Consider the following 23,784-nt stretch of genomic DNA (forward strand, 5'->3'; position numbering starts at 1 on the left):
CAAGGACAAAGGCCATGTTTGATGCCTCTAAGTCTTCAGACCTACCCGAGAGTACAAAGTTGAACCAATGGATGAATGAATGAACAAATTAAGAGGTGTGACAGGTTCTCATGGTTTCAGTGATAACTCTGAGGGCCCATCAAATCCCACTCTTCCCATTGATCCCTCTCAGAACCCTCAGAGCATTCCCAAAGCAAACCTCCAAGTGGGAATGAATGAGAACAGACACTAGAGGCCAACCCCCGAAACATACCCTTCCTTGACTAGTCACACCTCACCCAAACTCCAGGGCATCCAAGTTCCAAGAAGAAGCCACTCTACTGGAAGCCGCTCTAGTGACCCTAAGCCAACATATGGACTCAAGCCATGGGGCCCAAGGCCAAAGATCTTAGAGCAAATCCTAAAAAGCAGAAATGAACAGTCAGCTTAGACTTCTCCCCACATTGCAGGAAAAGGCAGTTTTTTGCAGAAGGCACCTTTGCAGAAGGAGCCCAGCAAGATCTCGAAATATGTCCTCTATATCGTGCTAAGTCCTGTGATACCAGACTGACCCCTTGCATCTCTGTCCTCTCCTTTTCAGCCTCCTTAGCCAGCTCATCCTCACTACCAGACCTCTTAATAATGGAATTTCTTGATGCCTGGTCCTGGGCTCTCTTGTCCTCTCACTATAAACTCTCTCCAAAGGTGATCTGTTCCATTTCTGTGTATTTAATTATTTTACTTATACCAATTCCCAAATTTATGTCACCAGCCAAAAGCTCCAGAACTGTACATACTACTGCCTACTTGACACCTCTATCTGGATAACCCAAAGGCAGTTCAAACTTAATATATCCAAAAGCGGACTCTTCATCTCTGACCCCAGCCCAAGCCTGATGATTATCTCCCAGATTCTGGAATCCTAGGAAATGGAGTGTCCTGAATCCAGTTGGTCACGCTGAAAAACTGGGAGTCATCCTTGGCTTTCCTACTACTCCCTTCCCTCAGTGAGTCTCATCAATTCTGCCTTCCAAATGGATGTCAAATCCATACAATATTCTCCAACCCCACTGCCACCACAGGAGTTCAAGCCTGCATGTTCTCAGGCCTGAATTCACAGTGACCTCCTAACTGGTCTTGTTCCTTTTTCTTGTGCTCTGGTTCAATTCATTCTCCATACACAGAAGCTAGAAGGGATTTTTTAAATGTAATTTGTTTGTTACTGAACCCTCTTCATTAATCTTAGGATGAGGGCTCTGCTAATATTACCTGGATCCTACCCATCTCCCCATCCCTCATCCCCACTTGCCCTTTTCACTGTGCTTCACTCACAGGACAGCCATAAGCCCTGAGAAATGAAGCCCCAGCTAAGCTGAGGGATGGCCTGAAGTCACTGTGGGCAAACTGGCTCCCCCTCCCTGAGCCCAAGGGACCTACGGGAGCTCCCGGGGAGGATGACAGCAGCCTCACAGGCCAGGCTGCTGACAGCCATTAGACCACACTCTGGAGCTACTGTTGCGGCCGACTGGGCGCTCAGCCTGGGCTGGGGTGAGGAGGCGGCTGACCTCAGGGCAGGGAATGCTGTCCATGGCTGGCTGAGCATCTCCAAGTCATGCCAAACCAGATATTTGATCCACTGGACCTCTGTGAGCATTATGCCAGCCAGCCCATGTCATTAGCCACAGCCCTCACTCATCAGGGTCCTTCCTGCCATTAATCTTGCCATTCTTACCAGAAAGACAGACCACTGGACATTGGGGAAACAAAACAAAGCAGAAAACTAAAACATCCCCAAAATCCAGGCTCCTCAGAGATGAGGCTGGGCTCACGTGGGATGCACAAGAGAAGGTCAGCCTGGCTCAGCTCAGCTGGACACAGCTTGGTGCAACGAACTCAGCATGACTCAGCGGATTCTGGGCTTTCTGATCCTGTTCTCTAGCTTACCAATGACACACCACAGGGGGGTCAGCCTATCCTTACCCCCGTGAGTCACAAGATAAATGAGGAAAACAACTGGACAATCCAGGAAGCACCCCATCCAAACTTCAGAATCTCAAGGGTGATTATTTTAGGAACAAAATAATTGAAGGTCATTGGAGGTCAGTGTTTTCAATTCACCAGAGGATCTAAGTGCATTCCCCATGTTCACCTAAGATTCAGATGTAAACAAAAAGCAGAGTTTCCAAACCTGTGACCTAAGCCAACACTGACCATTTCCATACCCATGGCAGGCATTGATAATCGAGGACAGCACTCTTTTCACTAAGCTTTAGGAGTGGCCTCTGGTAACTACCCCTAATTGGTCAGGTTTAGTACAGAAGATAAAACCTATTTGCTATTCTTAATATGACACTTAAACCACAGTAGACCTCACCTATTTCTACCCAATTCCCAAGCAGCAAACACACTCAGCCCTTCTATCTTGCTTCTGCATAGAAAACAAGTGTCTCGGTCACACAGTCCTGCTGGCTGGGCTTCGGGGTATCTCAGCCCTTCACCTGCTGCAATGTGACGGGTCCCTCCACAGACACCACCCACACAGATCCATGGCCACGTCACAGCTCCTGCCTCAGACCACAGCCCTGTTCTGCCCCCGGGACACCAACAGCACTTTAGACAGATGGAGGCCACCATCCAGCCCATTCTGGATTTTAGAAAGCAGCTCTCCTCCCCATAGTAGAGGCTATGAGAGTGCTATCAAGGCCAAGTGTGGTGGCTCATGCCTGTAATCTCAGCACTTTGGGAGGCCAAGGCAGGCAGATCACCTGAGGCTAGGAGTTCGGGACCAGCCTGGGCAATATGGCAAAACCCCATTTCTACTAAAAATACAAAAATTAGCCAGGCGTGGTGCCAGGCACCTATAATCCCAGCTACTTGGGAGGCTGAGGCAGGAGAATCGCTTGAACCCAGGAGGCGGAGGTTGCAGTGAGCCGAGATTGCACCACTGCACTCCAGCGACAAGAGCAAAACTTCATCTCAAAAAAACCAAAAAAAGAGAGTGCTATCCAGTAGGCAGCACCCAGGGGCGGGCACAGGCCTGGCTCATAGCAGCCCTGCACCCATGTTTATGGACTGACAATGTGCCTAAGAACAGGCCACTGTGTCATAGGTATCAAGGTCATCTCTGTCCAGAGAAAACATTAACCCCAAGACTGCAGGAGAACCCTGGGGATAGGCTCTGATTTGTTACCCTAGCCCCACGCCAGGACTCGTTCTCATGTTGGGACCAGAGAGCAGTTGGTAGACCCAGGAACACCCACGGGGGCCCCACCTTAGAAGCAAACAGTGTCAGTGCCAGCACAGTCAGTAAGGACACTTTGGCCCCAGGCAGCAGGAAGCAGGTAAGCCCAGGGCATTCACGTATGCGCGGGACAGGACTGCAACGGGCTGGGAGAGGCGTTTCTTTGGACATGGGCCTGGGCATGTGCTAGGCATGTGAAGTTCTTTGGGCAGGGCTGAGAGGCATTCACATAGTGATAGAGACATCCACCTGTCTGAACACCTAAGGCTCACAGAGAAGGAACAAATGGTGCTTGAAGGTAAAAATGCCAGGGTGCCCACGTAAGTGGTGTCTAAAACACCTTTCACTTCTGCCTGGAAATCGCCAAGACACTTCCGCAAGCCTCTCAGGGCACATGAGCTAAAGCCAAACACTTCTTAAAGCTCTTGATCCCATCCAAGTGGGAGTCTGTGTTGGATCCCCTGACGTGTAACAGAAGTGGGCTTAGGGCCTCCAGATATGGTCTTCCATCTGCATTGCTGAGTGCTCCCAGTCAGGAGGTCAGGGAGCCTAGAGCTGGGCTTTCCCAGAGGAGCCACATCCTCCCCTGGCCTACCTTCCCTTATCAAAGCTGACCCCAAAAAGAGGAAGTCCCCAGGAGGTCCCAGCTGGGACAGAGCTCCTGTGGAGATGACAACCCCACTGTGACTCCATTCAGCTTTGGCCATCCCTCCTCCAAGCAAAGCCTGATGCCCGCTCTTCCCCAAGGAGCTTCTCTCCCAGCTCACCACACACCCCAGCCCACCTCCCTGCCTTCTGTGGGAAACCCATAGCCCCCGCATGATCCAGGACCTCCCCACATATCTGCAGCCTTACTCTCCCCACAACCCACTGCTCCCTGCTCCTGATGACTGCGCTCCAGCCACACTGCACTGCTTGCAGTTACGTCAACGCACTGTTTTGACTCTCTCATATCATCCCTCCCTCCTGACATTTGCACATCACGTGCCTCTACCTGGAATGCCACCACTTCCATTCCCCTACCACACCCTCTGCCTGGCAAGCTCCTACTCACTCTAAGCCAGCTTAGTTCTGGCCTCTCCCTCAAACCACCTGGTTGACAGGAAGTGACTCTTGCTCACCATCAAACGCCCCTTGCCTAGCACTGACCCTGTGCCTCACTGCACAGCGCTTCAGCAGAAGAGAATAGAAAGGCTGGAGCCACGATCATTTAACCTTCACTCCTACCACAGCTGCAGCCCCTGCAGGCGAAGACTGCCAGGAGCCCCAGGCAAGGCTGCCATCCCCTCGGTGGGAGAAGAGAGGCAGAGATCTGAGCATATCGGAGACTTTTCTTTAAATCCACATGATCCTGAAGGATGCAAAACCACAAACTTCCAACTCCAGAGAGATTTTTTTTCAGGGAATTTAAATTTTATTTTATTAACTTATTTATTTTACTTTAAGTTCCAGGATACATGTGCAGAACGTGCCAGTTTGTTACATAGGTAAATGTGTGCCATGGTAGTTTGTTGCACCTATCAACCCATCACCTAGGTATTAAGCCCAGCTGGAAGCCATCATCCTCAGCAAACTAACACAGGAACAGAGAAACCAAACACCGCATGTTCTCACTCATAAGGGAGCTGAACAATGAGAACACATGGACACAAGGAGGGGACCAAAGAGATCTTTACAGCTGTGTCTTTCCTTGATGACTCTCATACATCCCCTACCTTAAAAGTAGGCTGTGCTCAACTTTTATGACCAATTAATAGGCTGTGCCCTATTTTCCAAGGAAGAGGGCACATCCCAACAGATATACAATGAGGACAAAGGTTTCCACCTAGAGTGATTCAAGTGCTGTCTGAGACCCAGCCTGACACAAACATAGCTCACCCATCTTCCTTCTGCATGTATGCTTCATACCCCTCTGGCCACAAAGGCGGCCCTTAGCCAGGAGCCCTGACATTCTCACAGGGGACAAACCTCAGACTGGCTCAGGGCATCCCATGGGCTGGGAGGGGGACCGGGAGGGGCAGCTGTGAACACTGGCCCCTAACGCACCTTTCTCACGTTATAGAAGTCCCGGTGGGGGTTACTCTTCAACTCTTTGAACTCAGACATTTCGTTTAACATCTCATGAAGGCTGAACTTGGATTCCAGAAAGTTCAGTCGTCGGTGACAATAGGTTTTCCTGCAAGTTGGAGATGGGGAGAGACCATAGTTGAGCAGAAGTCACATCGAGCTCTCCAGTTTGGAGGCCCCCAGCATCTGCAGGGGCCAACCCTGGCTGGAAGGGTCAGGATGGAGCAGGGTAGAATGAGGAGGTTCCGGCTTTCTGCAGACCCTGCTGAACTGTTGAGTCACACCACAGACTCTGTAAAGTCAGTGGAGAGTCAGGAGATGGGGCAATAGCAGGCCAGCTCTGGGACCTCATACAGGTGTTTTGACTTCTAGTTTACGTGTTTAGGGAATTAACCGCAAGCCTCCATTTCCCATAAGTAAATATCAGGTGGTAACACCCAAGGCTGAAGTAAGGGTTAAACTGGTTTACGCCTGGGAAAGGGCCTGGCTCCAAGCACAGTGGACACTCAGTGGAGGTCTCCCTCCTTCATCCCCTCCTTTCCTTCCTCTTTTCTATCCTCAGCCACTTGTCATTCCTTGAAGAAGGAATTTGTTGCCCGGAGGACTGATAACACAGTCAAACTCCAAGGCATGACCTGCCCACCTTGGGTTGCAGAGGAACCAGCCCCCCGACCTAATGGCCATGGCCCAAGGACCTCTCAACTCTGAGGCTTCACGACAAGAGGAGGATGTTTTGCATCATGGGCAGGTTGGGACTGTAGGGATATTTGTTACCAAGACAGAAATCTCTGTAAGGACTGATGCCCCCAGATTCCCACCAACTCAGAGAAGGGGTTTTTATGATTTATCAGCCAGTAAAGGCCACTGGGGATGGGGATGCTCACTGCTGTGGCCAACCACCAGCCCACACCCAGCCCAGGTGCCTAGCCACACACCTGCATCCACAGCGACACAGAACCTTTGACCACAATTCATGCTACCCTGCTTCCTTGTGCCACCAGAACAAACAGCAGCTTCCTTGGCATCTAATCACCTAGACTTCCATAAGAGCATCTGTCAGTGCTGCAACAGCACAGTCATCCATCTGCCCAGACAAGCCCCAGAGTGGACAGAGCACAGGACAGCCTCAGAGTCGGAAGGGAGTTTAAACGCCGCCTCACTCAGTCTCTCTCCCCAGGCAGGATCCTCACAACCTCCCAGATGGGACAGCCACTGCCTGCACACCTGGCTGAGGACAGCCTCTGAGGAACCGCCCCTGCCCTTCCCATGCCTGAGTTCTGCCCTCAGATCAGGGAGGACTAAGAGTCATGCTGCCCATCAACCTTGGGCTCACTATGCCACTTTGGAGACTGGCATCACAGGATTCCCAGAAAACCAGAGAGAAGGTCCTCAGGAGTGACCAGCACCTCCCCTCACCCAGACTCCCACTCCCAGCACAGCCACTCTGAGGCTCACAGGGTCCGGGCATTACTGATCAGCCTAAGTGCCCACCAAGAAGTGAGGGGGCCAAATTCAGAAAGATGGCTGCCCACCAGGTTAGCTGGAGCCAAGCCCACAAGCATCATGGGGCATCATGCCCGTGAGCAAAGTTCCCCAGGCTCGCTGCATGCTCCTCTCCAGAAACCCAGAAAATCCAAGGCCTGAAGCAATGTTTTCATCACTCCTCACCAAATACAGTTATGCTCTGGGCTGGTAACTCTCTACAAGGCTGCTGTCCTGCCTGGGGAGAGGAATGACAGCCATTCAGAGGCGCCCGGGTGGCCACCAGCAAGCAGAGGCTCCACATTATGCATGCAGAAGGGACAAGGAGGCCGGGCATGGTGGCTTACACCCGTAATCCCAGCACTTTGGGAGGCTGAGTTGGGTATATTACCTGAGCTCTGGAGTTTGAGACCAGCCTAGGCAACATGGCGAAACTCCTGTCTCTACTAAAAATATAAAAATTAGCCATGGTGGCACATGCCTGTAGTCCCAGCTACTCGGGAGGCTGAGGCAAGAGAATCACTTCAACCCGGGAGGCAGAGGCTGCAGTGAGCCAAGATCATACCACTGCACCCCAGCCTGGGCAACAGAGCAAGACGCTGTCTCAAAAAGAAAAGGAGGCGGGGACAGGGAGTACCAAGTCTAAGGCTATGCCAGCCTGTGAAGGAAAACTGTTGCAGAAACCCACAAAGCACTGAGGAAAGGAGAAACCGCACTCTTTCTGGGATGCTTTAAGTACAGAGGACCCCAGGGCAGAGGGGTAAGGCCTTTCTTATCTCCTTCCTACAGAACAGCACCTGTGCAAAGAAAGGCAGCTGCAGAGAAGCTGGCTTACGTGGGGCCATCGGTGATGAGAGCCAGGACGTGGCTCATGTCCACTGTGTACGTCTCCAGGTCGGGGTAGGGCAGGCTGTGCGGCTCCTGGCGCTCCAGCATCTTCTTGTTATCATACACGAAGAGAATGCCCCCCTGCATGTGGACCAAGTAATCCAGGTTGGGGGGTGCATCATCCAGGCAGTAGGGGTCTTCCTGGGGCAGTGGAGGAGGGTGGAAGTCTGCAAAACAGGATTGAGGGATGGCAAAGTGCCCCCCATGGGCTCAAAAGACACGGAGGCCTGCCTTGGTCTTCCCGCCCAAAATCCAACCCCACATCGGCCCCGCATCTGATGTGCTCTTCCCTGCTTCCTTCCCAGCACTTACCACCATGTCAAACCATGTCACTTCTTTATCTCAGATGTGACATCTTCTCCACTCCAATAGAAACTCCATGCAGGCAGAGACTGATTTGTGCTGTTTACTGCTACGTGTCTAGAACAGTCCCTGGCACATGGCTAGCACTTCAACAATTTTTTAAAATTTAACTGAAATGGGCTTCATTTTCCTCAGCACTTCAGAGATCCCAGGAATATTAAGAAGGGCAGCAGTGTCTTCTCCCAGGAAGAGAACAGATTGCACCTGGACTGCCCAGTGGAAATAATTGTCCTGGGCCCAGGCCAGCTGAGGGGCTAACGAAGCTACTCCCTCCCCAAAGGAGCAAAGGATAGGGAACTTGTCTCCCTCAGAGCGGGGAATGCCAATGATAAAGCCATCTGCTCCCCACCACTATACGTTAAGGTTAGAATTAGCCAACAGGAGGCAGAAAACTCCTCTATGCAATTTCCCTGCTGTGAGACTTTCAGCAAACTCCTTTACCTCTCTGAGCCTATCTCCTCATCTGAAGATAACACCCCTTGCCTTAACAGGCTGCTGTGAGGGTTGCAATAGTATGTATAGAAAATTCTTCATAAAGAGTAATGTACTACGAATAATGAATTATAGGATATTATTCTTATTATTCTCATAATTAGTTTTCCTGACTCTTGATAAACTCTGTCCCTAAGGAATGTATTGATGCTAACTATCAGTAGAGCTGGAGGCTTCAACTCCACGCAGCTCAGTCGGCACCATCCAGGATCAGCTGCTCAGCTGCCGGCATAGACAGGAGCAAACCTCAAGATCTGCATCAAAGGAAGTTGCCAAGGCAGAGTGACCTGCCTGGGCCTCCTCCATCCATGCTTGGAAGGAACAGGCCATCCCTAGAGCACATGTAAGGAGCCACAAAGGGGCTGATGCAGGCAGAGGTGGAGAGGGACGTGCCCCATCAGCTATGGTCACAGGCCAGCTCAGGAGGCCCTAATGCGTGTAGCGGTCTGCGAGATGCAGGCAGTTCAAGCTCCAGGGAAAGCTACAGCCTGCACACTCGGAAGTTGCTCCTCTTCCCCATACTCATGCCCGGAACACGGGGGTCCTCTGTCCACGTAAAGTACACATTTGACGGTTATTTCTGTCTTTGCCAAAACCGAGATGGTAGGATCCACTTCCCTCAGATAGGGAAATGGACCCAAAGGGCTGAAATTTACCTCAGGCCCCAGATGCTCAAAATACAGGACTTGAAATTCAAGGAAGCCAGAGACTGGGGCAACTTGGCACCACCAGCTACCCCCAGAGGCAGCCAGGGTCCCAGGCACTGATGGAGACCACCAGGGCCCTTATGTGTCCCCCCACCACCAACTTTCAGGAGTGGGGTTTCCTATTGTCCTCATTACCGCCCCTGCTGCTGTTAGGTCCTTCACGGCAAGGCTTCATGAGGAAACCACCCAGCCCTCTCCGATCTCCCCTTCCCTGAACTCGGCAGCATAAATGCAGCTACCACTTACTGAACACTCACTAGATGCCAGAACTGAACTAAGTACTTGACATGCATTCTCTTGTTTAATCCTCACGACAGCTCTTGGAGACAGATATTATTTGCATTTCCATTTTATAGATTACATTTTACAAAGTGAGGCTTGGAGAAATATCTTTCCCCAAATCCCAAGAAATTGATGGAGGCCAGATACAAATGCAGCTGTGTTTGACACCAGAGCCTACATCATCTTCCCAGGGAACATGCCCTCTGTTCCTACTCCCTCCCCAATCCACCCTACCACCAATTTGGCATTTACTGTGTGATTGTGTTCTTTTAAATATGCCACATGAGGCCGGGCACAGTGGCTCACATCTATAATCCCAGCACTTTGGGAGGCCAGGGCAGGAGGATCACTTGAGTCCAGGAGTTTGAGACCAGCCTGGGCAACATGGTAAGACCCCCATCTCTACAAAACATAATAATATTTTTTTTAATTAGGTGGGTGTGGTAGTGTGTGCCTTTGGATACCAGCTACTCGAGAGGCTGAGGTGGTAGGATTGCTTGATCCCAGGAGATTAAGGCTGCAGTGAACAGTGATTGTACCACTGCATGCCAGCCTGAGCAACAGAGCAAGACCCTATCTCAAAAAAAAAAAAAAAAAAAAAAATCCCACATGAGACTGCCTGTCTCCCTGATGGACTCCCAAGAACAAGGACTGTCTTTTACTTCTCTCTCTTAACTTCAACAGTTCAGCTCTGCACAGGTGAGGCATACAGTACACATACAATCAATCCTTGGGGGAACCATCAAACATCAGTGTGGGAGAAGTCAATGCAAGAACACTGTCCTCTTAAAATACCATCAGGGGAAATAGATCAAGCCAGCAAAAAGCCCTGAGTAGCTCTCGGTCCACCCACACTTGGGACCCAACCTCCAGCCAGAGCTCTGTACCTGGAAGGCCCTCTTCCGGAGGTGCAGTATCTGCCCGCGGATGACCCAGGTACTGGGATGTGATCCGCGGGAAGCGGTGGTAGGCGAGCCTTGCATACTTCTCCCGGATCATTAGGGCCTTGGCCAGGCTCTTGGCTGCCTGCTCGTAGTCCTCCAAAGTGATCTGCAGAAGGGAGGCAGGCAGGAAAGGGTTCACGCAGCAGGCCTGAGACTGCCATCCTTGGAAAGACGTGCTTGTAAGACTGGCCCTTGCCTGGTATCTGGGAACCTGGATTTCAGGAGGGTTCTCACCACTCCCTGACCAGTAAGAGTGGTTCACTGCACCTAAACTGTTTGTGCAAACAATATGGTTCACGTTGGACACCTGCCTTCCTTCTGGGAGCCTGGAACTTGAGATCTGCTATGCAGATGTGTGACCAGCCTCAGTGAAAACCCTGGGCACGGAATCTCTAATGAGCTTCCCTGGTAAACAACACTTCCCACATGTGCTGTCACAATGTGATGCTGAAGGTATCCGGTATGTTCTGATGACTCCGCTGGGAGAGGACCTTGGAAGCTTGCACCTCGTATCTTCCAAGTATCTCTCCCTTTGCTGATTTGCTCTGTATCCTTTACTGTAATAAATGAAAGCTGTAAGTACAGCTATATGCACAGTCCTGTGAGTCCTCCTGGTGAATCATCCAACCTGGGAATGGTCTTGGAGACCCCCAACACAGGAGACACAGGAGGAGTGAGGGTCGTTGGAAGAGAGACAAGTGCTCCAGCCTGCACACCCAGAAGCTGGCTTCACATTCAGCTAATTAAGCCAAAAGTCTGTTTTTGCACCAGGCCCATGAAGGGACAAAGCCTGAGTCCTACCCCTGAAGGCGATGAGCGCCATCATTTTCAGTTGATAAAATTCATGTGTCCTTCATATGTCGAAACAAAACAAAAAGCAAAAGCAAATTCTGCATGCTCAGCCTGCTTCTTTGCCAACCCCACACTTCTGATTAAATCTGTTAATCACCCAACTCATCCAGGCCACAAGACCCATTGTCATGTGTTATGTGCCAGACCTTTCCATAGATTTCATTTTGCTCCTTACTGCAACCCATTTTGCAAATGGGAAAACTAAGGCCCAGGGAGGATAAATCACTTGTGAAGCTACAAAGTCAAATTTCAGACTCTAACCTGATTGAGTCCCAAAGTCTAAGGATGTTCTGCTTTACCAGAGCAGCCTCATATTCAAAGATGAATGAGATAAATTCCCACCTTCCAATGGGCTCATTAATCTTAATCTGTTTGGGAAGGATGAGAATCACAGAAAAATGCTTGGGGAGACAAGTGGCCATACAGACATAATGCGGGGTAAGGGGTGCAGCAGAGGGAAGCACCACATGCTGGCATAGCCCAGAGTGGGGAGGGCTGGGGCCTGAAAGTGTTCCCCTCTGCTTTAATAAAATCATCATTTTCAATTTTGCAATATTTTAAACATACACACAGGCACCAAAGATAATATAATCTACCTTCTAGAGCTGACAATATTAATATTTAGCATAATTCTTTCAAATTTCTCACAAGTTTAAAGAAATAAATCATCACAGATACAGCTAAAACTCTATCCTCCTCCCTACCCCATCCTCAGAGGGAAGAAGTCTGAATATATTTTTCCTATGCATGTTTTTATACTTTTACTAAATACTACTTCTTGCTTTTTGTTACGGTGGTAGATTCTCCTTTCCTGCCTCTAAATGTCCCCATAGGGTATGTTAATTCCTTTTATACCTCCCAGTGGATGGCTTCTGAGAGCAGCAGGAATAGGTGAGCAGACACAGACATCTTAGACAAAATTACGTCCCAGCCAACAACAAAGCCAAACACTTTCTCTGGGCAACCAATGGACTCAGCATGACAGGGGCTCAGGCCATGGCTAAGGACATCAGAGAGGATGCTCAGGACCCCTGTGGACTAGTGGCCACCCGCCAAACTTACAGGCATCACAGGACCCATGGCTGGCAGCAGACCTACTGCTGCCAGGAGATCTGCAAGATCAGCCTGCCTCTCATGGACACTTAGCTTTCTGAGGACCAATTGCCCAGTTCAGGTGCTCCATGTACTACTCTGTGCCAGCCAGGAGACTAGGAGAAAGAAGCTAGTACATGTTAGTACATGGTACGGGCTGATGTCCTCCCGTTCAGCTGGTGGTCGGCCCACCTCGACTCTTGCTTTCCAATGCTCTGCCCACCTGCCTGAGGCTGGGTGAACACCAAAGACTCATGGTCAAGACACTAATCTCCAGACAAGGCCTGCATTTTTCTCAATCCAATCTAAACTCCCAACCATGGGAACTTAATTAAAATAAACTATGATACATCCTCACAAAGGAATACTATGTACATATTTTTTAAAAGGACAAAGAAGTTATGTACATATTGATATGGCATTATCTTTAAGATGTATTGTTAAGTGGAAAATGCAAGATGCAGTATAATGTATATTGTAAACTACGATTTTTATAAAAATAAGTAAATAAACTATGTATGCATAAATAATTGTAGGTACATAAACCATATATGTGAGAATACATAAAAAACCAAAACTAATGGTTGCCTCTGAGGAGGAGAATGGGTGAATTGATACCATTTTTGTATCTTTTAAATTTTGTACCATATGCAAGTGTTCTCCATTACATATAACCAAAAAACTTTTGAAAGCTAGGGGAAATTTTATAGGAAGAGCAATAAGCTGCATTGCTGTCTCAGATTCACCATATTTTCTCAGCTACTGTTAAAAAGAGAGACTAATGAAGCCAACTGAGGCGTAAGTAGTGAGCTGGGGCCAGGGCACTGGAGCCAAACTTAACCCTGGCACTAACTCAGTGATATTTCTCTCCAAGAAGTAGGCATGCATAAAAAATGCATCATCCAATCCGGTGAAATTAGCACATTTTCAGTGACTGCATTAACTCACTTAGTGTAAACCAATTTGCTCAATTTCTAAACAAGATTCTCTCTTCCCAGCTGAGGGGATCTAGCCTATATTTAAGGGTACTGAACCTACATGTAAGAAGAGATGATTTAGCAACAACTAATTTCACACAAACCATTCAGTACCATGACTTTGAATCTACTAAACATTTGGCAACACTGAAAGGCCCAAGCTGGCACCTTTCTCATCGGGCTACAGGGACCAATTCCAGCTTTCTAGACTTAGAGAACATGTGGAAGTTACAAGCCACAGACACAGTGTGCCAGCCTGCACCCCGGGGCCCTCCTCACAGGGAACAGGCAGCCACTGAGACACCACACCCACACCCCACAACCTCTGCTAGGACCCTCCTTGCCTCCTGTGCCTCCTCTTTACCTTCTCCCAGACACCCACGGACAGGACCAGGCTCCAGAGGTGGGCACGACCCTGTGGCCCATGGGGCCCCTGGCCTCTGCACGCAAGGCACATTCAACACTCCCACCGACGCCTTACCCCGGCACAGTAATCTCCGCTGATGGTGACCCGCTGGAACTCAGGCATGGCATAGGGTGCTGGCGTGGGCTGGGAAGTGGCTCCAGTGACCACAGGGGTTGTGGGAGACATGACCGGACTGGCTGCCGGGGGGCCCTTCCAATCTTGCTGTGTCGGCATTTGCAGAGACAGGGACTGGGACCGAATCATCTTGAAACTTTTCTTTCTAAGAGCCAAGGACAAGGAAAAGTGGGAGACATCAGCAGCTAATTGGGGCGAGTGATAAAGACTCTTTGCTATGTGTATGGCAGGAGAATTTTGCTATGATTAATCACTGGTGCTGGCCCTACCATTAAGAAGTTTCTAATTATTCATGCCTTCCTCTTACACATGTCTGCATGAGATAGAACACAGCCCTCCAGACACCCCTACCTGTGGTCACCATGCACCACTCAGGGCTGTTTGCACAGCCCACAGAAGATTAAAGCAGGCAAATGCCTCAGGAGACAGACAGACAAATGGCAGACCACACTGCATGGGCTCTAAAACCACAGGGCACTAGAGGGGAGGACAATAGCAAATCATGTGGGCTTTCCCCACAGTGTGGACAGCATGCTAGCTTCAGATAACACAAACTCTCAGTCCCAACATATGAACAGTCTCAGAAAGGACCAGGAATAGGGTCACAGAGAGACAAGCACACTGCATTTCACACAGTTAGACATTTGGGGCACTGGAGCCAGAAGAGACAGGGATGGTCAATGAGTCCGATCTCCTTGTTTTACGAAGAAGGAGTAGAGAGAGTGCTCAGGACCCCCGTGGACTAGCGACCGCCATCCAAGCTTACAGGCATCATAGGCCCCATGGCGGGCAGCAGACCTACTGGGTGCCAAGGAGATCTACAAGATCAGCCTGCTTCTCACAGACACTTTCCCAGAGATAGGAAAGGGCTGGCACAAAGTCACACGGCACAGTGGCTGCTCCATCCAGCCTCCACCCCTGCTGCTCCCTCCTCTAGCCTGCCATGTGCCATCCTGGCTGCCGCTGCTGGAGCAAGCACAGATATGTACCTCTGTTTGGGGAGAGGGATTGATCAGCACCAAATGCAGGTCCCTCTGGACCTGTTGCCTTGGCACCAAAAGATGAGTACACTGGCTCTTGGGCCCAAGGTTGGTTTAAAATGCCACAAGCCCATGCTTATTTGCAAGGCTGATTTGTGATGACTCCACCTTCCTCATTCATGAAATAGACATCACATGATGTCACCGCAAGTCTCTTCTGCAGGAAGAGAATTACCCAGCATTAAGATGAGGCCATCAGTACTCTTCTCCCACCTCGTGTTTCTTTCTGCTTCCAGTGGAACCCGGCCTCCCCACGGTGTCAGCGCACAGTGCCCAATGCCAGAAACCAGTTAACTACCTGCCCTACCTTGTGCCATGGGCCCAGTAGCTTCCTAAGTGCTTATTCTACCACAACCACAGCCACTAGCAAGGACTCAGTAACAACTGTGACCCACCAGAGCCCTTCTCCTCCCCAGGTACTAGTGTGATACCCACAGGCCTGGAGAAATCGGTTGATCCCCAAATAGGTTTCAGGGCTCACCTGGAAGCAGCTCTCCTCCTCTTGGCCTGTGGCCAGGTCTCCTCACTGACGAGTTTTCAAGAACCACAGTTTTCCTCCTGTGTTTACACACCCAGTGCTTGCCATGGTCCTCTGGTTCCCACCTGCCTACACCGTGTTATCACATCTTTGGGACAAGGCTATTTTAACCTGAAAGACAGAGGTGGCTCCTTTTCAGGAATTTACCTTCCCCTTGCCTCTGGTCTTGCTAAGAGACGCACTGGGCTGCTTCGGGAAACTCAACCTGAGCCCTGGGATCCCCCAGCCTCAGCTTTCGCTGGTCTGTCCTCCATCAAATGGAGCTCAGTCAAGCATCCTGCCCCAGGGATGCCACCTTGTCAGTCACTCCTCACAGGCGGATTCACCTTGAGGATGAGGTTCTCCCTTTGGCATCTTTTGGATGTTCACACCCAGAGAAAGAGCCATTACTTCGGGCTCCCCAAAACATTCTGACCTCAGCTGAGACGCATGAGATTCTGGTTTCTGTGTCACTCAAATGCCTGCCAGATCACTGTTTTTATTTCCATGCAACCTCACCCCCAAATGCCTTAGCCAAGGCTGCCTGAGGTCTGGCCCTACCAACAAGAAGCAACAGGTGACATCTAAGGTGAGCAACAGCTAAGAAAGGTTAAAACACACACACACACAAACACTACAACCCAAATGCTGGGAGGCTGCCTAAGCCAACGGCCTGCCAGGCTTATCCTGGGAATGTTCTTCTGCCACAGTGAGGAAGTTAGGCCCCACAAACTGGTGCCCAAAGAATTCTCCTTCCTGGGGATATCCATTATGGCGACAACCTTGGTCTTCAGATGAGCTCCAGATTGTCACGTATGAGCATCTGCAGGCCGGGAGCTCAGACTTTGCAGGCACGAGGGATAGGTTTAGCCACAGATGGGCTAACTCCTCAGGGCTCACTCCCCTTGGGCTTGGAAGAACTGGAAGTTAACCACAGCTTGTATCTCAGAAAATTGGAAAAGCTGTGTGGAGCCCAAGGATGACCCTGGATTTGTTTTCTATTGCTGCAGAACAAATTGCCACAAACTTGATGGCTTAAAACAACAGCCATTTATTAGCTCACAGTTCTATAGGTGAGAAGTCTGGGTGGGCTTGGCTGGGCTCTATGCTCAGGGTATCAAAAGGCCAAAATCAAGATGTTAGCCACACTGTGCTCTTGTCTGGAGGTTCTGGGAAAGAATTCACTTCCAAGTTCATTCCAGTTGTTGGCAGAAGTCAGGTCTAGTGGCCATAAGGCTGAAGTCCCAGGCTGCTTGCTGGCTTTGACCAGGGGTCACTCTCAACTCCTACTGACCTCATGCCAATCCCTGCACATAGCCCCCTTCATCTCCAAAGCCAAGAGTGGTCATTGTGCTGTTGCTTTGACTCTCTCTGCCCTCCCCTCCTACTCTCAGAAAGCTCTCTATCTTTAAGGGCTTATGGGATTAAATCAGGCCTACCAATAAACCCCCATCTTAAGGTCAGTTGTGCCATGTTCCATAACATCATCACAGGAGTGATGATATTCACTCATCTTATTCACCGCATCTGGAGTTTAAGGAGGGACATCTGTGTGGGCCATTTTAGAAATTCTACCTCCCCTAGGCCCAAATCTAGCATCCATTCTATACAACCAAGGCCCAGCCAGTAAAGGCAGAGGGTTGGAGCTGAGTGACTGGGTGTGTGGGTGTAAGTGTCAGAGGGTGTGTGCGTGACATGGTTTGCATCCATGTCTCTGCCCAAATCTCATGTGCAATTGTAATCCCCAGTGTTGGAGGTGGGGCCTGGTGGGAGGTGATTGGATCATGGGGGTGGATCCTTCATGAATGGTTTAGCACCATCTCCTTGGTGCTGTTCTAGTGATAGAGTTTTCATGAGATCTGGGCATTTAAAAGTGTGCAGCACCTTCCCCTACCCACCCTCGCTGCCTCTTCCTCCTGCTCCCACCATGTAAGACAGCTGCTTCTAGTTTGCCTTCACCATGAGTCAAAGTTCCCCGAGGCTTTCTCAGAAGCAGATGCTGCCATGCTTCCTGTACGGCCTGCAGAACTATGAGCCAATTATACCTCATTTCTTTATAAATTACCAGTCTCAGGTATTTGTATAGAAGTGCAAACTAATACAGTGAGTGAGTGTGTCTATGAGTGTGTGTGTGAACAAAACTGATCTGGTGCCCCTGTTAGAAAGTACTTCCTTCTGATGGGCCAAGGTCTGTCTGTCCACTGTCTCACCTGCTGCACCTTGCACTAGCCCCTGGGGCACCAGCATTTGCTGGGCCACAGCTGGCACACCCCCTCCTGCCCCCACCCACACTTGCACCTGGCAGAAGCACACTCCTGCCAAGGAGCCGGCAGAGTGTGGGGCTGTGAGGACACCAGCTCCAGGCCAAGCCTGAGGGCTCAAAGGGCCAGAAGCAGTTTTGTCATCCCTGAAATAGATGATCCTCCTGACGCACAAGCACATTCTTGCTAACCAGGTCCACAAGACAAAGAGTTGATCAGGTCACCTGGGCTGTTGTTACAGCATCTCGCCTCCCAGCACCTGTCTGGTGCTCCACCTGCTCTATGGCCCTTGGTTGCCCCTGACAGTCACTAAGTCCCCTCCCTTACTCTGCTCCACTCCCCAGCCGTCCTCCACTCTGGGTAATCAGGCTCCCAGGGTCTTCCCTATATAGCACTCATATGCTAAAGTGAGGAGCCTTTCTGGCCCTCCTTGCTCTCCTAGAGAATATCCAGCATCTTCCCAGGGGCCATCTGAAGCCCACTGCCCTGTGTGGTCTGTCCAGATGACCAACAGGCAGGGAGGGGCACTGAAGCCAACCTTTCACCAGGCTCTCATATGTGCACTATGAGCCGGGGGCCACACCTGGACCCCACTTCATTCAATAAACTACTGTGTGCCAGGCCCTGGGGGTAGAGGAGTAGATAAAATATAACTCCTGCCTCCAGGGGCTGACTGATGGCCGAGATGAACCCAGACCCTTCCACAGATTATCATACAATGTGGTTGGGGTAATGAGATGGCCTGGATATTTTGGGACCCCAGAGGAGGCACTTAATCCAGACTGGGGTGGGAGCAGTGGAGCAACGGGGTCAGAGGGGGGACATTTCAGAACATGGAGGCTGGTTTGAACTCCTCCCCCACGCACACTCAGCCCATTCTGGCAGCCCCTCCACATGAGAATTGTTACGCTAAAGGTTGGAATCAGGAGTCACAAACCAGCACAGGGTTTTGCGAATACTGGGAATCTGAATGCCATTAGGTGGGACAGGCATCCTCCACTTCCACAGGCTCACACTGCTACTGCTGTCCCTGCATGGGCTCACTTGGAATTGGGACCCCCATCTAAGGAGGGAACTAAGAGGAGGTGGCACCACCTCTGTACTTGAGACCAGAGGTCCCAGCCTATCTGGAGAATATGCTGCACGATGGGTACTATAAGAGGGGTCCCTACAGAGAGAGCAGGGGCCCACAGAGACCCCTCACTCTGCATGTGCAGCCAGATGACCAGCATCCTGGCCAGGTGGGTGTAACTTTGATTTTCACACTTTGCAGCCAGTCAGGTGTGGACACCCACAGCCCCACCCTGTCTCTCTCCCTGAGCTCCGCTCTGGAAACCTACCCTGTCCTTCTCCATCCTCCCTTCCCCCCAACCCCTCCTGGCCCACTGTAATCTCCACTCATCTTCTGCCACTCACCTTTGCTTCTCCCTTCCTCAATCCTTCCCAGCTGCCCTTCCTCCCTAAAGACACGGAGATCAAAATGAAGTATAATCTGTACTATCTGTTAACTTAAGTGTTACAATCTCTCTCCCCAACTTTACTTTTATTTTTGCTTTTTTTTTGACACAGGCTCTGGCTCTGTCACCCAAGCTGGAATGGAGTGGTATGATCTCAGCTCACTGCAACCTCCACCTCCTGGGTTCAAGCAATTCTCGTGCCTCAGCCTACCAAAAAGCTGGACCATAGGCGCACATCACCACGCCCAGCTAATTTTTGTATTTTTTGTACAGACGGGGTTTTGCCATGTTGGCCAGGCTGGTCTCAAACTCCTGGCCTCAAGTGATCCACCCACCTTGGCTTCCCAATCTCCCTGTTTTTTTTTGTTGTTGTTTTTGTTTTGTTTGTTTCTTTTGTTTTTTTTTTTTTTGTTTTTTGAGACCGAGTCTCCCTCCCTCAGCCAGGCTGGAGTGCAGTGGGGTGATCCTGGCTCACAGAAACCTTTGCCTCTCAGGTTCAAGCGATTCTCCTGCCTCAACCTCCCGAGTTACTGGAATTACAGACGTGTGCCACCACACCCAGCTAACTTTTATATTTTTAGTAGAGACAGGGTTTCTCCATGTTGGCCAGGCTGGTCTCCAACTCCTGACCTCAGGTGATCCACCTGCCTCGGCCTCCCAAGGTGCTGGGATTACAGGCGTGAGCCACTGTGCCCAGCCCAATCTCTCCCTAACTTTAAAAGGGGATAAACTGACTATTTCAAATGAAGCTCCTTTGTCAATGACCCTGAATTTTTAAAAAGTTCCCCATTCTTATTTTCACAAGTGTCATAAAATGAAGTGACTTAGCAACGCTTTAGCTGTGCTATGCTCAGTTCATAATGCACATATGTTTCTCAATTTCACTCAAAACATTCTAGGGAAGTGGCTGTCCTAGATAGCCAAATTTTTCAATGATGTTTGTTCCCTCTATATCCTAATTTTTTTTCTTTTTTTTTTAATTATACTTTAAGTTCTGGGGTACATGTAAAGAACGTGCAGGTTTGTTACACATGCCATGGTGGTTTGCTGCCTCCCATCAACCCATCACCTACATAGGTATTTTTCCTAATGCTATTCCTCCCCTAGCCCTCCACTCCCAAACAGGCCCCAGTGTGTGATGTTCCCCTCCCTGGGTATATGTGTTCTCATTGTTCAACTCCCACTTATGAGTGAGAACATGCAGTGTTTGGTTTTCTCTTCTTGTGTTAGTTTGCTGAGAATGATGGTTTCCAGCGTAATCCATGTCCCTATAAAGGACATGAACCCATCCTTTTTTATGGCTGCATAGTATTCCATGGTGTGTATGTGCCATATTTTCTTTATCCAGTCTATCATTGATGGACATTTGGGTGGGTTCCAAGTCTTTGCTATTGTGGATAGTGCCGCAATAAACACACATGTGCATGTGTCTTTATAGAATGATTTATAATCCTTTGGGTATATACCCAGTAATGGGATTGCTGGGTCAAATGGCATTTCTAGTTCTAGATCCTTGAGGAATCGCCACACTGCCTTCCACAATGGTTGAACTAATTTACACTCCCACCAACAGTGTAAAAGTGTTCCTATTTCTCCACATCCTCTCCAGCATCTGTTGTTTCCTGTCTTTTTAATAATTGCCAATCTAACCGGCATGAGATGGTATCTCATTGTGGTTTTGATTTGCATTTATCTAATGACCAGTGATGATGAGCCTTTTTTCATATGTTTGTTGGCTGCATAAATGTTTTCTTTCAAGAAGTGTCTGTTCATATCCTTTGCCCACTTTTTGATGGGGTTGTTTTTTTCTTGTAAATTTGTTTAAGTTCTTTGTAGATTCTGGACATTAGCCCTTTGTCAGATGGATAGATTGCAAAAATTTTCTCCCATTCTGTAGGTTGCCTATTCACTCTGATGATAATTTATTTTGCTGTGCAGAAGCTTTTTAGTTTAATTAGATCCCATTTCTCAATTTTGGCTTTTGTTGCCATGGCTTTTGATGTTTTATACATGAAGTTCTTTGCCCATGCCTATGTCCTGAATGTCTTAGGTTTTCTTCTAGGGTTTTTATGGTTTTAGGTCTTATGTTTAAGTCTTTAATCCATCTTGAGTTAATTTTTGTATAAGGTGTAAGGAAGGAGTCCAGTTTCAGTTTTTTGCATATGGCTAGCCAGTTTTCCCAACACCATTTATTAAATAGGGAATCCTTTCCCCATTGCTTGTTTGTGCCAGGTTTGTCAAAGATCAGATGATTGTAGACGTGTGGTGTTATTTCTGAGGCCTCTGTTCTGTTCCATTGGTCTATATATCTGTTTTGATACCAGTACCATGCTTTTTTGGTTACTGTAGCCTTGTAGTATAGTTTGAAGTCAGGTAGCGTGATGCCTCCAGCATTGTTCTTTTTGCTTAGAATTGTCTTGGCTATACAGGCTCTTTTTTGGTTCCATATGAAATTTAAAGTAGTTTTTTTTTCGAATTCTGTGAGGAAAGTTAATGGTAGCTTGATGGGGATAGCATTGAACCTATAAATTACTTTGGGCTGTATAGCCATTTTCATGATATTGATTCTTACTATCCATGAGCATGGAATGTTTTTCCATTTGCTTTTGTCCTCTCTTATTTCCTTGAGCAGTGGTTTGTAGTTCTCCTTGAAAAGGTCCTTCACATCCCTTGTAAGTTGGATTCCTAGCTATTTTACTCTCTTAGTAGCAGTTGTGCATGGGAGTTCACTCATGATTTGGTTCTCTGTTTGTCCGTTATTGGTATACAGGAATGCTTGTGATTTTTGCACATCGATTTTGTCTCCTGAGACTTTGCTGAAGTTGCTTATTAGCATAAGGAAATTTGGGGCTGAGATGGTGGGGTTTTCTAAATATACAATCATGTCATCTGCAGAGACAATTTGCTTTCCTCTTTTCCTGTTTGAATATACTTTATTTCTTTCTCTTGCCTGATTGCCCTAGCCTGAACTTCCAATACTACGTTGAATAGGAGTGGTGAGAGAGGGCATCTTTGTCTTGTGCTGGTTTTCAAGGGGAATGCTTCCAGTTTTTGCCCATTCAGTATGATATTACCTGTGGGTTTGTCATAAATAGCTCTTTTTATTTTGAGATATTTCCATCAATACCTAGTTTATTAAGAGTTTTTAACATGAAGGGGTGTTGAATTTTATCGAAGGCCTTCTCTGCATCTATTGAGATAATCGTGTGGTTTTTGTCATTGGTTCTATTTATGTGATGGATCACGTTGATTTATTTGCGTATGTTGAACCAGCCTTGCATCTCAGATATGAAGCTGACTTGATCATGGTGGATAAGCTTTTTGATGTGCTGCTGGATTTGGTTTGCCAGTATTTTACTGAGGATTTTTACATCAATGTTCATCAGGGATATTGGCCCGAAATTTTCTTTTTCTGTTATGTCTCTGCCATGTTTTGGTATCAGGATGATGCTGGCCTCATAAAATGAGTTAGGGAGGAGTCCCTCTTCTTCTATTGTTTGGAATAATTTTAGAAGGAATGGTAGCAGCTCTTCTTTGTACCTCTGGTAGAATTCGGCTGTGAATCCTTCTGGTCCTGGACTCTTTTTGGTTGGTAGGCTATTCGTTACTTCCTCAATTTCAGAACTTGTTATTGGTCTATTCGGGGATTCAACTTCTTCCTGGTTTAGACTTGGGAGAGTGCATGTGTCCAGGAATTTATACATTTCTTCTAGATTGTCTAGTGTATTTGCATAGAGGTGTTTATAGTATTCTCTGATGGTAGTCTGTATTTCTGTGGGATCAGCGGTGATACCCCGTTTATTATTTTTGATTGTGTCTATTTCATTCTCCTCTCTTTGTCTCTCTTTATTAGTCTTGCTAGCAGTCTATTTATTTTGTTGATCTTTTCAAAAAAAAAACCCAGCTCCTGGATTCATTGATTTTTTGAAAAGTTTTTCGTGTCTCTATCTCCTTCAGTTCTGCTCTGATCTTAGTTATTCTGCTTGTCTTGTCTTCTGCTAGCTTTTGAATTTGTTTGATCCTGCTTCTCTAGCTCTTTTAATTGTGATGTTAGGGTGTCAATTTTAGATCTTTCCTGCTTTCTCTTGTGGGCATTTAGTGCTATAAATTTCCCTCTACACACTGCTTTAAATGTGTCCCAGAGATTCTGGTATGTTGTGTCTTTGTTCTCACTGGTTTCAAAGAACATCTTTATTTCTGCCTTCATTTCATTATTTACCCAGTAGTCATTCAGGAGCAGAGTGTTCAGTTTCCACGTAGATGTGTGGTTTTGAGGGAGTTTCTTAATCCTGAGTTCTAATTTGATTGCACTGTGGTCTGAGAGACTGTTTATTATGATTTCCATTCTTTTGCGTTTGCTGAGGAGTGTTTTACTTCCAATTATGTGGTTAATTTTAGAGTAAGGGCAATGAGGTGCTGAGAAGAATGTATATTCTGTTGATTTGGGTTGGAGCTTGGTCCAGAGCTGAGTTCAAGTCCTGAATATCCTTGTTAATTTTCTGTCTCGTTGATCTGTCTAATATTGACAATGGGGTGTTAAAGTCTCCCACTATTGTTGTGTGTGAGCCTAAGTCTCTTTGTAGGTCTCTAAGACTTGCTTTA

General features: G+C 48.3%; 1 protein-coding gene across 33 annotated transcripts in view; it reads right to left on the minus strand.

Annotated features, from left to right (window-relative positions):
* The window catches only part of AMPD3 (adenosine monophosphate deaminase 3), a 57,952-nt gene that overhangs the window by 16,278 nt on the left and 17,890 nt on the right, over positions 1-23,784 (minus strand). For 14 of the 33 annotated variants that reach the window (XR_012423396.1, XR_012423395.1, XM_065528561.2 and 11 more), the window contains exons 3-6: positions 13,848-14,052; positions 10,389-10,551; positions 7,605-7,824; positions 5,267-5,396 (exon numbers count right to left, since the gene is read on the minus strand). Coding sequence is in view for 24 of the 33 variants with exons in the window: in XM_065528561.2 (XP_065384633.1) it covers positions 5,267-5,396; positions 7,605-7,824; positions 10,389-10,551; positions 13,848-14,052 (718 nt within the window). In the remaining 9 variants the exon portion in view is untranslated. The remainder of the gene's footprint in view (positions 1-5,266; positions 5,397-7,604; positions 7,825-10,388; positions 10,552-13,847; positions 14,053-23,784) is intronic. The other 19 variants (XM_074014348.1, XM_074014345.1, XM_074014347.1 and 16 more) reach the window with 5 other exon arrangements.

This window comes from Macaca fascicularis, chromosome 14 (assembly GCF_037993035.2).
Source record: "Macaca fascicularis isolate 582-1 chromosome 14, T2T-MFA8v1.1".
Classification (NCBI taxonomy): domain Eukaryota; kingdom Metazoa; phylum Chordata; class Mammalia; order Primates; family Cercopithecidae; genus Macaca; species Macaca fascicularis.